General features: G+C 44.4%; 1 protein-coding gene across 1 annotated transcript in view; it reads left to right on the forward strand.

The window, feature by feature from the left end:
- ALS2 (alsin Rho guanine nucleotide exchange factor ALS2) overlaps window positions 1–16,292 on the forward strand; it is a 99,411-nt gene extending 83,119 nt beyond the window's left edge. The window contains exons 27-34 of the mRNA XM_060257038.1: window positions 2,551–2,708; window positions 3,389–3,511; window positions 5,901–6,077; window positions 6,662–6,707; window positions 12,376–12,437; window positions 13,156–13,305; window positions 14,618–14,731; window positions 16,178–16,292. Of these exons, the coding sequence (XP_060113021.1) occupies window positions 2,551–2,708; window positions 3,389–3,511; window positions 5,901–6,077; window positions 6,662–6,707; window positions 12,376–12,437; window positions 13,156–13,305; window positions 14,618–14,731; window positions 16,178–16,292 (945 nt within the window). The remainder of the gene's footprint in view (window positions 1–2,550; window positions 2,709–3,388; window positions 3,512–5,900; window positions 6,078–6,661; window positions 6,708–12,375; window positions 12,438–13,155; window positions 13,306–14,617; window positions 14,732–16,177) is intronic.
- The last annotated feature ends 671 nt before the right edge of the window (window positions 16,293–16,963 follow it).

The raw sequence follows: 16,963 nt of genomic DNA on the forward strand, positions 1-16,963 counted from the left end.
ACAAATTAGGGTCTGGTTTTTGTTAGTTGGTGTTGACTGGGCTGAAACAACAACGAAGGGTAATGTAAATCGGAAAAGCAGATTGATGTCTATGTCATTAAGTATCCTGGGTGAAGTTCAATAAATGAGTCTGTTGTAATGTTAGCTCTGCGTTAAAATGAGGGCATAGGTTTCTCAAAAGTTTAATTTAAGCATGTAACACACATATAAACATAACTCTAGTTTGCCATTAGAAAAAAAGAATGCATTAAAATATAGTGGAAGATGGACTAGTATATGTAATGAGATAAACAGCCAGTATCCCTATTTGAGGTTGTCAATACCAATAGGTTTGTAAAAGCACCGTATCCACTTCTTCGCCAGCCCTGCTACAAATTCTTAAAGATTAGAAGAATTTTTTAAAATTAAAACAGGAGTAGCCAAACTTGCTTAATGTAAGAGCCACACAGAATAAACGTCAGATGTTTGAGACATGAACATCATATGTTTGAGAGCCTCAAGACAGGAATGGAAGAGGTGGAGGTGGGAAGAAGAAGAAGAAAATGATATTGGATTTATATCCCGCCCTCCACTCTGAAGAGTCTCAGAGCGGCTCACAATCTCCTTTACCTTCCTCCCCCACAACAGACACCCTGTGAGGTGGGAGGGCTCTCACAGCAGCTGCCCTTTCAAGGACAACCTCTGCCATAGCTATGGCTGACCCAAGGCCATGCTAGCTGGTGCAAGTGGAGGAGTGGGGAATCAAACCCGGTTCTCCCAGATAAGAGTCTGCACACTTAATCCCTATACCATACTGGCTCTCCCTTTAAAGAAGGCAACTTTAAATGCATTCTCCAAGCCACCAGCTGACAAATGCCTTCTCCAAGCCAGCCAACAGGACTGTGGGGGCTCCGAGAGTCACACAATATGTGTGAAAGAGCCATGTGTGGCTCCCAAGCTGCAGTATGGCCACCCTTGAACTAGAACATTAATTTAATATCAATATATTATAATGGGTACTTAATATAGGTCATTAATGCAGGTAATAGGATTTCATTGTACAAAACAGTTCTCAAACTTACCGTACTTGGATAAAAGATTGAGAATGCAGTCCCTACTCTTATGTATAGCTTATGGTAAATATAATCAAACTGTGTGATTTCTATACCGCTTACTATGTTGTGTTAATACTTATTCTATGCTTCAGTTCTTTCTGGTGGTTCCAGATGTTAAAATCCTAATGTAGAGGTGTCAAATGCAGTTGTTTTGAGGGCTGGATCTTACATAAATGCCACTTTGTCGGGTGGGCTGTGTATGCCATAAAACATAATGCCAGGTACTGGAGATAGAAACTGTATGAAGGACAGCAGCTGGTAAGCTCAGAGTCAAGTGTATCTCCACTGTGAGGCCCTGTGGGCTTGGGGGGGGGGGTGTGCAGAGGAAACCCACGTAGGTGGACTGGAGAGGCAGCAGTGCAGCGCTGGGCAGATGCTCCCATGATGCTTGACCACTGCAGATCAGGTTGTTCTGCTGTGCTGAAGCCACAATGGAGTGGCTCGGCCCATTGCGCCCCCCCAGCACTTGCATCAGTTGCTTGTGGGCTGCACTGGACATGCTGATTTCAACCCCTGGGCCTTATGTTCAACACCGCTGTGACTTAATGCCCTGGTTCCTGAGTGTCCCATTTTGTTGATTGTACTGTCTCACCAGGGGTGGAATTCTAGCAGGAGCTCCTTTGCATATTAGACCACACACCCCTGATGTAGCCAATCCTCTGAGAGCTTACAAAAAGAGCCTTGTAAGCTCTTGGAGGATTGGCTACATCAGGGGTGTGTGGCCTAATATGCAAAGGAGCTCCTGCTAGAATTCCACCCGTGTCTTGCTCTTCGTAATCTGCCATGAGTCCTTATGAAGAAAGGTTGAAACGCTTGGGACTCTTTAGCTTGGAGAAACATCGACTGCGGGGTGACATGATAGAGGTTTACAAGATAATGCATGGGATGGAGAAAGTAGAGAAAGAGGTACTTTTCTCCCTTTCTCACAATACAAGAACTCATGGGCATTCGATGAAATTGCTGAGCAGACAGGTTAAAACGGATAAAAGGAAGTACTTCTTCACCCAAAGGGTGATTAACATGTGGAATTCACTGCCACAGGAGGTGGTGGCGGCCACAAGTATAGCCACCTTCAAGAGGGGTTGAGATAAAAATATGGAACACAGGTCCATCAGTGGCTATTAGCCACAGTGTGTGTATATATCAAATTTTTTGCCACTGTGTGACACAGAGTGTTGGACTGGATGGGCCGTTGGCCTGATCCAACATGGCTTCTCTTATGTTCTCTTATGTTCTTATGAGTCCCTGTGAGGAAGGCAGGCTGTTTTTTTAAAAAAAAATTAAATAATTTAGAACAGCTGGCTCTGATTTATGTGACATGCATGTGGGATGTATCTGGCCATCTTAATAATTGTTGAATGTACAGTATTTAAGAACCTTAAATGTGCAGTTTGCAATCGCAGCCTCTCTTCTCTGCATAGTTGTCGGGTCTTTAATATACCTAATCTTTTTTCAGGCATGCGATACCCCTTTACATTCTTTGGGGAAACTTGTGGAGACCCTAGTAGCTGTATACCGAATGACCTACGTAGGAGTTGGAGCCAATCGGCGGCTGTTACAAGAAGCAGTCAGGGAAATTAAGTCCTACCTCAAACGCATATTTCAGTTGATCAGGTAAGGAGCAATGGGGGGAGATTAGAATGCAGCAGTTTTAAATTTGCTGTGGTGCCCCCACCCCTTGCAGGGAGTTAAACGGTATGCAGAGGGGGTGGGGAATCAACCCTTCGATAATTCTTGTAACTCTGATTTTGGATGTATAATTATTGTTGTTGTTGTTCAGTCGCGCAATCAAGTCTGACTCTTCGCGACCACATCATGCCAGGCCCTTCTATCTTCCACTAATCCTCTTAAGCAATGTTCTCTCTAAGCTGTGGAGTCTTGTGAACAAAAATTCTACTTCGTGAGCTACTGGCATTAAAGTTGTGAGCTCCTGCATACATTAGTTTGCTCTGGGGCCATTTTTCCTGAGCTGAGACGAAAGTGTGTGAGATGAGGCTAAAAAACTATGAGCTAGCTCATATAAACTCAGCTTAGAGGGAACACTGCTCCTAAGTTCACTCTAATTCATGTTCCTTGCATCGGTCACGCTGTCCAGCCCTCTCATCTTTTGCCGTCTCCTTCTTTTTTTACCTTCAATCCTTCCCAGCGTCAGGGTCTTCTCCAGTGAGTGCTCCCTTCTCATTTGGTGGCCAAAGTATTTGCGCTTCAGCTTCAGCATCTGACCTTCCAAGGAACAGTCAGGGTTGATTTCCTTTAGAACGTATAGTCACTGTTATGCATGTTTTGATTTCAAGATTCCTTTTCCCTGACCTCCCTGAAGAGGGCAGCACGATTCCGCCTTTGGTAACCGAGACCAAGGGAAGGCGATCCTTCTGCAGCGGAAAAAGTGACACGAGGCCAGAGTCTCCGGAACCGGGGTCTGTAGATTTTTTTAAAAAATCAATATTTTTGTTAGTTCAGACATGGGCTTATTGTTTGGGTCCTAATTTTAATGAGCTATTTTGGAGCAAGAGTTTGATGAGACTGATTTGGGAAACAAAACTGGGTCATCCTCTCTCCCCCCCTCCCACACACACCTCCTGTGTGCTTTAATTAGGTACACGAGTGAATAAACCAAGCAGGGGTAGAATTCTAGCAAGAGCTCCTTTGCATATTAGGCCACACCCCCTGATGTAGCCAATCCTCCAAGAGCATACAAAAAAGAGCCTTGTAAGCTCTTGGAGGATTGACTACATCGGGGGGGGGGGGTGGCCCAATATGCAAAGGAGCTCCTGCTAGAATTCCACCCCTGAAACCAAGTAAAGGGACGATGCATTTTTATTCTGGATTCTCCAGTGTGGAATGCAAATCGGAGAAGAGGCTGTTCTATGTTAGTGGCATTTGCTTACGGAGCTGATCTTGCCAGCATTTGCCAATGGGAGATGGGCTCTTAGCTGTGTTTAAAACCCAAATTTATTTATTTTAAATGCTTATAACTGGCCTTTATCACAGGATCCAAGTCTTGCACATGAGTTTTGGTTAGCCGGGTCTTCCACATTCAGCTTGGTTCTCACTAAACAGGTTCAGACTCTTTTAAAAGAAGCATGTCGGCCCTGATGTGGATAGCCCAGACAAGCCCGATCTCATCAGATCTGGGAAGCTAAGCAGGGACAACCCTGGCAAGTACTTGGAAGAGAGATCTGCTTGGAATACCAGGAGCGGGAGGCAGAGGCAGGCAATACCTCTCTGAAAGACATCCTAGCCCCACTAGGGGTTCACAGAAGTCAACCAGAACTTCCAGGCTCACAAGCGCACACACACACACACACAAAGTTTTAAAAAAGAGATAAGTATGTAGGTCAGGAAATAAATTGGTATACTTTGGTTTTTTACAGAATTCCAGCCTATCTTTCTCTGCAACAACTGCAGATTCAAGGGAGTTTACGTAGATGCAGATTTTCCCTGCAGCCGCTGTGGCCGGACCTGCCTGTCCCACATTGGTCTTGTCAGCCACCAGCGAGCCTGCAGCAAACGTGGACTATTGCACCCTTCTTAAATCTTCGTTCGCGAAGCCAAGCCGAGAGAGAGAGAGACGTAGATCAGAAGCCATCAGTAAAAAGAATAGCAAATGCTTCCAAAACGAAAAACAGCTTTTAAAATCCAGTAACATAGAACCAGAATAAAATCATATTACTGTTTAACTAACCAAATAAGAAAGCCTAACACTGCTTTCTAAACATGGGGGGGAAATGGGATAGCCTCACATTCTAAAAGCAGCTCTTTCCCATAGCTTCTGGGCCGCCACCAAGAAGGCCCTGGAAAGGGTTGCCTCTGTCATAGATTCTTTACAGGGTAGCTCTGGTGTTGGCACACAGAGGGAGACAGAGAAATAGTCCTTGAGAGATTTGAGCCCCGGGTCATGCAAAGCATTAAAGGTTTAACATCCCTGCTCTGCTACAAACTCAGTCAACTTGGACAAGTCAGACTCTAGCCCATATGTCCACACATTGCAGTGCCGATTCCATTTAAATCACTTGCAAAGTATTATTGACGTACTGAAACTGCATCTCCAAACATTATATTTTACAGTTGTCAGTTTGCATTTAAAAAATCTCAGACTGAATTGGAAGCTCCTTGAAACTTGGCAAGCCTCCCTTGCCCACCCACTGGGTTATTGTGAAGTAATAGGAGAGCCAGTTTGGTGTAGTGGTTAAGTGTGTGGACTCTCATCTGGGAGAACCGGGTTTGATTCCCCACTCCTCCACTTGCAGCTGCTGGAATGGCCCTGGGACAGCCATAGTTCTCATAGGAGTTGTCCTTGAAAGGACAGCTTCTGTGAGAGCCCTCTCAGCCCCACCCACCCACAGGGTGTCTGTTGTAGGGGGAGAAGATATAGGAGATTGTAAGCCACTTTGAATCGCTGATTCAGAGAGAAGGGCGGGGTATAAATCTGCAGTCTTCTTCTTCTAAGCGGAGTTCAGGTGCCCAGAGATACACAAGTTTATTGAAATCCTCCTCCTCTTTACCATCTTAGGTTATGCGATGCCATGGAAAGCTCATGAACATTCAAACTGTTCAGGAATAAGTTAGTGCACAGTTTCAGTGACCTAAGAGTAATTTGCTCTTTGGTGGGGTGAGGTGCAGAAGACAGGGAACATCTGATGTCCTCCATTTTCTCATGTGTGTTCTCTGCCCTCCCATTTTGCGCATGCACTGTTGATAGGAATGAGCGGCTATATCCGAAGTCTTCCTGTGACTTTCCCCAGGTTTCTGTTACATTTAGTGTAAATTCTAAAGCGTATTTTATTCTGTTTTTCTCTTTCTAAGCTATGTGGTCACCAGCTCCGGGTTGCTGCTTCCAGTGTTGTTACCCCGGCTCTACCCTCCGCTGTTTATGCTGTACGCCTTGGACAATGAACGAGAAGAAGATGTATATTGGGAATGTGTTCTGCGTCTGAACAAGCAGCCAGACATGGCTCTGTTGAGCTTTCTGGGAGTACAGATGTAAGCGTTCCTTGAGATGTCACTGAAAATATTGATTCATATTTCAGTTCTTCAGTTGTCTGTTGTGGGCGGGGGGAGGATAAAAGGAGATTGTGATCGCTCTGAGATTTAAAGTATAGGGTGGGATATAAATCCAATATCTTCTTATCTGGCACTCCCTTCCCTTTCCCAGGGCTTTTTTTTGGTAGCAGGAACTCCTTTGCCTATTAGGCCACACCCTCCTGATGTAGCCAATCCTCCTGGAGCTTACAGTAGGCCCTGTACTAAGAGCCCTGTACGCTCTTAGAGGATTGGCTACATCAGGGGTGTGTAGCCTAAAATACAAAGGAGTTCTTGCTACCAAAAAAAACCCTGCTCTTCCCCATCCTGTTTCTCTCTACCTCTCCCACTAGACAGTGACACAGTCTGTAATTTTGACGTTTCAGCACTATCTGAGAATGTTTTACCCAGATTATTAACTTTGGAATTGTTGTATTAATGTATGAACATTTTTACTGTTGTTCACTGCTCTCAGCCCTGTGTAGGGCAGTCTATAGATTTAAATTATAAATCTAAATAAATATACTTACGATGTTGTCTTTTAGGAAATTTTGGCCAACAGCTGTGCCCACCGTTGGTGAAAATAAAAAGGTATGTTACGTTTCATTTACAGGTTTCTTTCATGAGTGTTACCTTTGATACAGCAAGCTGAACTAAATACAGGCTGGGCAGGTATAGTTATTATTTGTTGTTCTTTTGTTGCTGTTAGTGTGTAAGATGTTTCTTTAATCGTATGTCAATCATTTTTTTACATTATACAGTTCTTCCAGTGACACTTAGTTCATATTTCCAGATTCATGGCTCCAAAAACATGTAATATTTATAATTACCTTCTGCTTTTAATCTCATTTCTGTAATTGTTAAATAAGCCTTAGATTTCTGTGCTTTACCTAATCATACAATCTGAAAAACAGTTGCTTTTGGTGAAGGAGATGCTCTCTTTGCGTGTGTATTTGCCATTTCATTTTAAACATTTAACATTCTGAGTACTGATTAAGGGCTAGGGGTGTCATACGCATTTGTTATGGGGGCTGGATCTGACGTAAGTGAGATCTTGTTGGGCCGGGCCATGTCAGGCCCGGCCCATACCTATTTAAGATTAAGTAGCAGAGATACAAACTTTATAAAGGACACAGACAAACACAATGAAAGATTTTTTTAAAAAACTTAAAACATGCTTAAAATATTAGCACTTGTTGATCTTAGAGGTGTTTTCTTTGTATTTCTCCCATGAGATCCAGGGAACTGGGCAAAGGAAGCTCTGACTCTTTCCATCCTTCCCCAGGGGACCAGGAGAAGGAGGAGCCTCAGCCAATAGAAGGAAGAGAGGCTTGGCTCAGTAGCTCTGCTGTATGATTGCGAAAGCCTGGCAAAGCGAGCTCTGCCTTCCCCCCTTCCTCCCCAAGGGAGGAGCCTCAGCCAATGGAGAAAATACAGGCTTTGCTCTGTAGCTCCTGTGCAATTGAGCAAGCCTAGTAAAGCAAGCAGTTATGCAGAAGGAAACAAGAGAGAAGGAAAGAGATGACAGCCATTTGCTCAGGGGCCTGATAGGAGTCCTCTGAGGGCCCGATTCAGCCCCCAGGCCACATGTTTGACACCCCTGGGCTACATCCTCTCTCAAAAGCCCAGGACCTTGCCCAGATTTATGGAAGCTGGAAAGTACAGGTATGCCATGAGGGCCCCATCTCCATGTCAGATCTGGTCTACGGCATTATCACTGAGCAGCAGGGCTTTTTTTGGGGGGTAGCAGAAATTCCTTTGCCTATTAGGCCACACCCCTCTGATGTAGCCAATCCTCCTGGAGCTTATAGTAGGCCCTGTAATTAGAGCCCTGTAAGCTCCAGGAGGATTGGCTACATCAGAGGGGTGTGGCCTAATAGGCAAAGGAGTTCCTGCTACAAAAAAAAGCCCTGCTAAGCAGGATGAGGAAAGAAGGCTCAGCTGCACAGTGCTGATATCTGTAAATTGGGCACATTTGGGTTGCAGGGCCCATTGACACCCTCAGTTTGGCAGAGGCCAGAACACATGTATTAAGAACATAAGAACATAAGAGAAGCCATGTTAGATCAGGCCAATGGCCCATCCAGTCCAACATTCTGTGTCACACAGCGGCCAAATATATATATATATATATATATATATATATATATATATATATATATATATACACACACACACACACACACACTGTGGCTAATAGCCACTGATGGACCTCTGCTCCATATTTTTATCTAACCCCTTCTTGAAGGTGGCTATGCTTGTGGACGCCACCACCTCCTGTGGCAGTGAATTCCACATGTTAATCACCCTTTGGGTGAAGAAGTACTTCCTTTTATCCGTTTTAACCTGTCTGCTCAGCAATTTCATCGAATGCCCACGAGTTCTTGTATTGTGAGAAAGGGAGAAAAGTACTTCTTTCTCTACTTTCTCCATCCCATGCATTATCTTGTAAACTTCTATCATGTCACCCCTCAGTCGACGTTTCTCCAAGCTAAAGAGCCCTAAGCGTTTCAACCTTTCTTCATAGGGAAGGTGTTCCAGCCCTTTAATCATTTTAGTTGCCCTTTTCTGAACTTTCTCCAATGCTATAATATCCTTTTTGAGGTGCGGCGACCAGAACTGCACACAGTACTCCAAATGAGACCGCACCATCGATTTATACAGAGGCATTATGATACTGGCTGATTTGTTTTCAATTCCCTTCCTAATAATTCCCAGCATGGCGTTGGCCTTTTTTATTGCAAACGCACACTGTCTTGACATTTTCAGTGAATTATCTACCATGACCCCAAGATCTCTCTCTTGGTCTGTCTCTGCCAGTTCACACCCCATCAACTTGTATTTGTAGCTGGGATTCTTGGCCCCAATGTGCATTACTTTGCACTTGGCCACATTGAACCGCATCTGCCACGTTGACGCCCACTCACCCAGCCTCAACAGATCCCTTTGGAGTTCCTCACAATCCTCTCTGGTTCTCACCACCCTGAACAATTTAGTGTCATCCGCAAATTTGGCCACTTCACTGCTCACTCCCAACTCTAAATCATTTATGAACAAGTTAAAGAGGATGGGACCCAGTACCGAGCCCTGCGGCACCCCACTGCTTACCGTCCTCCACTGCGAAGACTGCCCATTTATACTCACTCTCTGCTTCCTATTACTCAGCCAGTTTTTGATCCACAAGAGGACCTGTCCTTTTACTCCATGACTCTCAAGCTTTCTAAGGAGCCTTTGATGAGGAACTTTATCAAAAGCTTTCTGGAAGTCAAGGTAAACAACATCTATCGGGTCTCCTTTGTCCACATGTTTGTTCACCCCCTCAAAGAAATGTAACAGGTTAGTGAGGCAAGATCCTCCCTTGCAGAACCCATGCTGAGTCTTCCTCAATAACCCGTGTTCATCAATGTGCCTACTCATTCTGTCCTTGATAATGGTTTCTACCAACTTTCCCGGTATTGAAGTCAGACTGACTGGCCTGTAATTTCCCGGATCTCCTCTGGAACCCTTTTTAAAGATGGGGGTGACATTTGCTACCTTCCAGTCCTCAGGAACGGAGGCAGATTTCAATGAAAGATTACAGATTTTTGTTAGAAGATCCACAAGTTCAACTTTGAGTTCTTTCAGAACTCTCAGATGTATGCCATCCGGACCCGGTGACTTATTAGTTTTTAATTTGTCTATCAGTTGTAGGACCTCCTCTTTTGTCACCTCAATCTGACTCAGGTCTTTCAACACCCCTTCCAATATTAGTGGTTCTGGGGCGGGCAAACACTTCTCATCTTCCACGGTGAAGACGGAGGCAAAAAATGCGTTCAGCTTCTCAGCCATTTCCCCATCCTCCTTCAGTAATCCTTTTACCCCATTGTCATCCAAGGGCCCCACTGCTTCCCTGGCTGGTTTCCTACTTCTAATATATTTGAAGAAATTTTTATTGTTGGTCTTTATGTTTTTTGCAATATGCTCCTCATAGTCCCTTTTTGCCTGCCTGATCACAGTCTTGCATTTGATTTGCCACTGCCTGTGTTCCCTTTTATTAATCTCACTTGGACTGGTTTTCCACCGCTTAAAGGAGTCCTTCTTACCTTTTACAGCTTCCATTACTTTGTTTGTTAACCATGCTGGCCTCTTCTTATACCTGTTTGTGCCTTTCCTAACTTGTGGTATGTATTTTATCTGAGCTTCTAGGATTATAGTTTTAAATAGTCTCCAAGCTTCCCCAAGGGTTTTGACCGTATTTACCTTTCCTTTCAGTTTCCTCCTCACATGCCTCCTCATCTCAGAGAATTTACCCCTTTTAAAGTTAAATGTGGTTGTGGCGGTCTTTTTGGGCAACTCCCTATTTATACAAATGGTGAAATCAATAACATTATGGTCACTGTTCCCAAGTGGCGCAATCACTTTTACGTCTCTCACCAAGTCTTGGGCATTACTTAGGACCAGATCCAGGATCGCCCCACCCCTGGTAGGTTCTGAGACCATCTGCTCCATAGCACAGTCATTGAGAGCATCAAGAAACTCAATCTCTTTCTCTCGACCAGAACACATATTGACCCAATCAATCTGCGGGTAGTTAAAATCACCTATTACGACACAGTTTTTACGTTTAGCCGCTATCTTTAATCCCTCCATCATATTATAATCGTCCTCTCTCTTTTGATTTGGTGGGCGATAACAAACTCCCATAGTTAAATTTCCTTTTGGGCCCTCTATTTCAACCCAAAGCATTTCTAAAAGGGAATCTAATTCTCTGACCTCAGTCTATCTAGCGCTCCCCGAAACACACACACTGCTTAGTTTCTGCACTACGCACAAGCCCTTCTCCTGGATAACCCAGTTTGCCATTTGGAAGCCAGCATCCAGAAACACTGGACGTCCATGCACATTTTAGGCTGCAGTTGCAATTGCATAGCTCAGTAAGCAGTGATCTTAGAGAGCCAGTTTGGTGTAGTGGTTAAGTGAGCAGACTCTTATCTGGGAGAACCAGGTTTGATTCCCCACTCCTCCACTTGCACCTGCTGGAATGGCCTTGGGTCAGCCATAGCTATCGCAGGAGTTGTCCGTGAAGGGGCAGCTGCTGTGAGAGCCCTCGCAGCCCCACCCACCCCACCCACCTCACAGGGTGTCTGTTGTGGGAGAGGAAGATAAAGGAGATTGTGAGCCGCTCTGAGATTTGGAATGGAGGGTGGGATATAAATCCAATATCACCATCATCATGCTTCTTCTTCCTCCTCCTCCTCCTGAGTGAGCAGTGATCTCATGCAGCAACCCAGAACTGGCAGAAGTATTTCTGACATTGTGTCACAGTACTGTGCAGCAGAATGCATGTAAGCAGCTCACTGCAAGTAGTGTGCAGTGGTGGAAAGCGCTGTCAAGTCACAGCCGACTCATGACAACCCTGTAGGGTTTTCGAGGCGAGGGACCTTCATAGGTTGCCTGCCTCTGCATATCATTCCTGGACTTCCTTGGAGGTCTCAGTTCTGTTTTATATATATAATGATCCATTTTTAACCTTCCCTAGTCTTCTTAGATTTTCTTTGACACTTGGCAGGGATTTTTAAAACTCGGACACACAGTGCTTAAATAGTATTGGTTTAATCCTCTGCTTTTAATTTGCTTGATTTACTCACCGGCAAAACTGTAGTGTCTGTGGCTTCTGGGCATATTGAAAATACAGCTTGCCATTTAACAGGGGTGGGATTCTAGCAGGAGCTGCTTTGCCTATTACGCCACACCCCCCTGATGGAGCCAATCCTCCAATAGCTTACAAAAAAGAGCCTTGCAAACTCTGGGAGGATTGGCTACATCGGGGGGTGGGGAGGTGGCCTAATATGCAAAGGAGCTTCTGCTAGAATTCCACCCCTGCCATTTAATGTAAACTTGTAATTAGGAGAAACTACCTGTTTTTTTGTGTTTTGTTAAACCTTCTTAGAATGTACTAAAGTGAAATATTTTTAAAAGATAATTTGCACATGATCCTGCTGATTGTTCACCTGTGGTGTTTAGCTGATCTGCCACCTTAAATTTTAAAGCTTTCAGTTCTAATCAAAACCAATTGAAATTCCCACCTTTTGACCTCTCCAGGGTATTATGTCAAAATTGGAATTAATTCAGAAGTTGTACAATCATGGGTGGAGAGGTGGAGATTCCTGATTATCTTAATCCAGTTTTTCATATATATTTTTTTCTTAAATTGGCCTGTTTTCAGCCTGCTTTTATAGGTAATCTGGCAGTAAACACAGACTCCCTTCCTTGCATTTAGGTATTGCCAAATACAAAAAATGCCTGTTTTGCTTCAGCGGTGGAGTGCTTACAACAGATAAGGTACGGTTGGACTTGTTCTTTCTCTGCTTTCCAGACCTTATAGATGTTAAGAGGACTGCCTCGGCCTGCCAAACTGAGAATTGTGCATGTAGTGTTAAGTCGTACTCAAACAGCATTGTTAAGTTGCTTGGAATTTCACTCTTCAGTGTCCCGCTTGTTTTAACAATTTTTTTTATAACTGCAGATTTCTCCAATTTGCCAACAGGCATGAGATTAAAAATGTGAGGTTAAATAATGTAGTTCTGCAACAAAGCCTAGAAAAGAAAAATATATTTGCTGAAAGAAATAGGCCAGGGGTCACCGATTCTGCTGCTATATTGAGCTTCAAGGCTCAATTTAATTTGCTAATCTCGAACATCAATTCCCTGAGTAGCTTGGTCCTCGTGTACCTTCTCCTGTATCAACCTGCCCAAGCTCTCAAGTCAAGTCACTGAGTGTGGCCTTTTTCAAGTAACTTGCATTTACTAAATGAGTGGGAGGGCCTTTTTGGTTGCTGCCCCAGGCTGAAGAACTTTCCCCCAGGAAGTGAGGCTGATGCCATCAGTATAAGTCTTCCAGAGGAAACTCAAAAGACGCTTCCGTTCTTGGATGCTAACTCACCCCCTTTCATTTCACCCAGTGGATGATTTTGTGATTATTTCATTGTTTTTCCTGTTGGAGTTGGCTTCCTTGCAAATGGCTTAAATGTCTTAATTTTGCTCTCCCCTCCCCGCAACAGCACAACTTTCACACCTGCTGACAAGCTGAAGGTGATCCAGCAGACCTTTGAGGAGATATCGCAGAGCGTCCTGGAGTCACTCCATGAAGATTTCCTTTGGTCCATGGATGATCTGTTTCCTGTGTTTCTGTATGTGGTGCTGCGTGCCCGGTAGGCAACTTTGGTTTGAAAAGCACTGAGAAACCCTGTAATTAGTGAATATATTATGACTACCCCATCCCAGGGTCAGTCCAAACAGAGCTTTGTTCATCTCTGCTTCAGTATAGCCCAGTCCAAACAGAGCTTTGGACTGGGCTATATTCAAGCAGAGATGAACAATTCTTTAGGGTTTTCATGCAAATCTAAAATAATTAATGGTTTTAATTAGGGATGGGCATGGAACGGGCAAATGGTGGTTCACATTGGTTCGTTTGATTGCCTGAACCAGTGATTCATGCTGGTTTGTTAGAATTCCCAGTGTTTGTTGTTTTGGTTCGGGAGGTGTAAAATTCACCAGGAGTCTTTAGCAGGTGCTCCGCCACCTGCCTTCCAAGTTTGACAAAGATTGGATGTGGAATGTCTGTGGAATATGCCCCAAAGCAAGTGCTCCCAGGAAAGCTCAGATTCAGCTCTCGAGACAACTAACACTTCTCTTTTTGTGCTGCAAAGTGAAAGCAGCTGAACAGGGTGTCTTCTCCCATAGAGCAGATTGGGAGCGCCGTGATTAGCTGCCAGAGCTGCCAATCAAACTATAGACAACTGCTATGGGTGTTTCTAGAGCTCCCAGAAGTGCACCCCCAGCATTGCCTAGGAATTGATTGAATTGGTGCCAGATTGCCTGGAAAAATGAACGTCAAAAATGAACCAAACAAACCACCAAGAAAAAAAGGCAGTTTGTTTTCCAGTTCAGTCATGGTGCGAGCAAACAAACAGGTTGGAAATGAACCACGAATCAGCCCAATTTGTACACAAATCACAGATTTGTGGACCCTTTCGTGCCCATCCCTAGTTCTAATGCTACTGACTGTAAAGAAGCAGTTTTATTTTTACAACACCAGCTCCTCTTGTTTCTGCAACCCAAAAATAAATCAGTGAAGGCGAGCTGTGACTTCATCCACTTCTGGGTGGGTTAAGTCGTCACTCAGCCATCACTCATGTGCCATACAGCTTTGCAAAAGCCATTTAAAGAGATTGTGTTCCCTTTAAATGGCTTTTACAAGCTCCACCAACATTGACCTTACAAACCTCGTGAGAAGTCTTTGTTAGTAGAATGGCACGGACCATGCTTATGAACCACAAACTGGGCCCCAGTCCTTAGGTCTGTGGTTGGTTCATGCCCGTCCCTAAAGAAGAGCCCTCAGTATATGGCATACCCTAATTCATGTAATGAAATGTGACTTTTCACTTGAGGGAAGGTAGTTCTGGTCAAGAGCTTGTGAAATAGCATATGATTAAATTGAGCGTGCATTCCCTTTGATGGCAGGATAAGGAATTTGGGGTCTGAAGTCCATTTGATTGAGGACCTGATGGATCCCTACCTCCAGCATGGGGAACAAGGCATCATGTTCACCACTTTGAAGGCAAGCCTTGAATCACCGTATCTATTAATTGCCCTGTCCTTTATTGTCTGTGCAGTTTTATTGACCAGAGATGCTCACCCAAACTGCTCGGTTATTTTATTTATTTACGTTATTTGTAGTCTGCCTTTCTCACTGGGACTCAAGGCGGCTTACAACAGAGTGAGTCAGTACAGCTGACAGGATGGCACCCTGAAAAAGTGCCTCAGAGCACTAGAGTTTGTGACATGCTAGTGTTCATTATGAAGAAAGGCAGACAAACTATCCAGACCGAGAATCACTAGGGCTTGTGTGTTCTTGTCATGCCTCTCCATAGGGGCGGGATGGTGGTTCGGTGGTAGAGCATCTGCTTGGTAAGCAGAAGGCCCCAGGTTCAACAATCAATCCCTGGCATCTCCAGCTAAAAAGGGTCCAGGCAAATAGGAGTGAAAAACCTCAGCTTGAGACCCTGGAGAGCCGCTGCCATTCTGAGCAGACAATACTGACTCTGATGGACCGAGGGTCAGATTCAGTATACAACAGCTTCATATGTTCATTCATTTCCTGCCCAAAGAAAAGTGCTGCTGGTTGAGATTATCAAGGTTGTCACTGGATATGAGCTATAAGAAATTTACCTTTTGGGGAAGAGGTGAGTAAATACTCACTGTATAGAGCCCAGCGTACTGCAGTGGTTAGAGGGTTGGACTAACATCTGAAAAGTCCAGGTCAACGCTCCCTCTAAGCTTTGAAGTCTTGTGAGGAAATTTTTTACTTTGTGAGCTACTGGCATTAAAGTTGTGAGCTTCCTGTTGGTGCCTCTGGAATGACCCTCCCTTCAGTTCTTTTTCTGCCTCTACAGCAGAAGGGGGAGAAGAAAAGGGAATTAAGGGAAACAAAGAAATAGAAGGAAAGGGAAATAAATGAGGGGGAAACTTACCTGAAAAGGGAATTAAGGGAAACAAAGAAATAGAAGGAAAGGGAAATAAATGAGGGGGAAACTTACCTGAAATGTGACAGTGACTTTTCCAGGCCACACAGCAATCCTGGCCAGCCGGCCAGGCCCCAGGGAGGCTGCCGTGCAGCACGGCTGGGCCCCGAAATCCCTGCCGGCCAGCCAGGCCCTGGAGAGGCCACTGTACAACGTGGCTGGACCCCATGATCCTCACCAGCTAGCCAGGCCCCAGGGAGGCCACCACGTGGCTCAGCTCAGCCCAGCAATCCCCGAGGGCCAGACCAAGTGATCTCGAGGGCCATAAACGGCCCTCAGGCCAAATGTTCCCCAACCCTGCTCTACAGAGATAGCAGGTTAGATCGCACCTTGACTTTATCTAACTCTTAAACTCTGGATTCTTCTTACGTACTGTATTCTTACATTTACTGAGTAGGTAACTCTGTGTGAAGGAAAGGAGCAAAGAAGTTCAAATTGCATTATATTTTCACAGAAAATGAATGCTTTAAGCTAATACTTTTTTAAAATTTGCATCCAGGCTTGTTATTACCAGATTCAACATGAAAAGCTTACTTAAGGCATTCCTTCACCCCAACTCAATGGAGGACCCTCCTGAGAAGAGCTTCATCCTTATTGCTTGGAGCGACACGTAAAACAGAGGAAGTGTTATCCCACTGTGGATGTTATTCCTAGATCTTCTAAAAAGACAGAAAAGCCCTAAGATCAACTGCAAAGCGCAAAAAAAAAAAAAAAGGCAAGGAAAGCTTTGCTGGACAAGAAAAAACCCGCATTCTTCAAAGTGACAAGGTTGACCTATTCTTCCCCGAGTAGCAATGATGTTTAAACAACTTGGCAATACCATCCCACGTGGGGTTCACATGAAAAGCCGGGCCAGCGGACGCTCAAAGAGGCCCTCGACTCGTGTGCTGCCGAAGGATTGTAATGCACTACAAAACCGCTCAGTGTCTTTCTACATCCAACTGCCTAAGCTAAAAGAAAAAGAAACAGTTGTCTTTAGTAGCCCTGCCGCACGTCTCACTCAAGAAGGTGACAGGATTTCTTTTTTGTGTGTAAGTAAGGTTATAGGCAGCGGCCATAAGAGCTGCCACGCTAACTGGAAATGTGGTTTCTTAGTGGGTTAAAGACATAGGAACTGACAGTCCTTCTCATTGTGTTGGCTTGCTTACTGTTTACTAGCCAAGCACTAGCCACTGCGAACTTCAACACTAGAATTGGTGTTTAACATGTTTACAGAACTCACGGTTTTCATACTTCTTAGCCTCGGCTGCCCAAGATAAATAAAAGATGCAAGTTATTGGGGGAT

This window comes from Heteronotia binoei, chromosome 16, assembly GCF_032191835.1.
Source record: "Heteronotia binoei isolate CCM8104 ecotype False Entrance Well chromosome 16, APGP_CSIRO_Hbin_v1, whole genome shotgun sequence".
NCBI classification, from domain to species: Eukaryota; Metazoa; Chordata; class Lepidosauria; order Squamata; family Gekkonidae; genus Heteronotia; species Heteronotia binoei.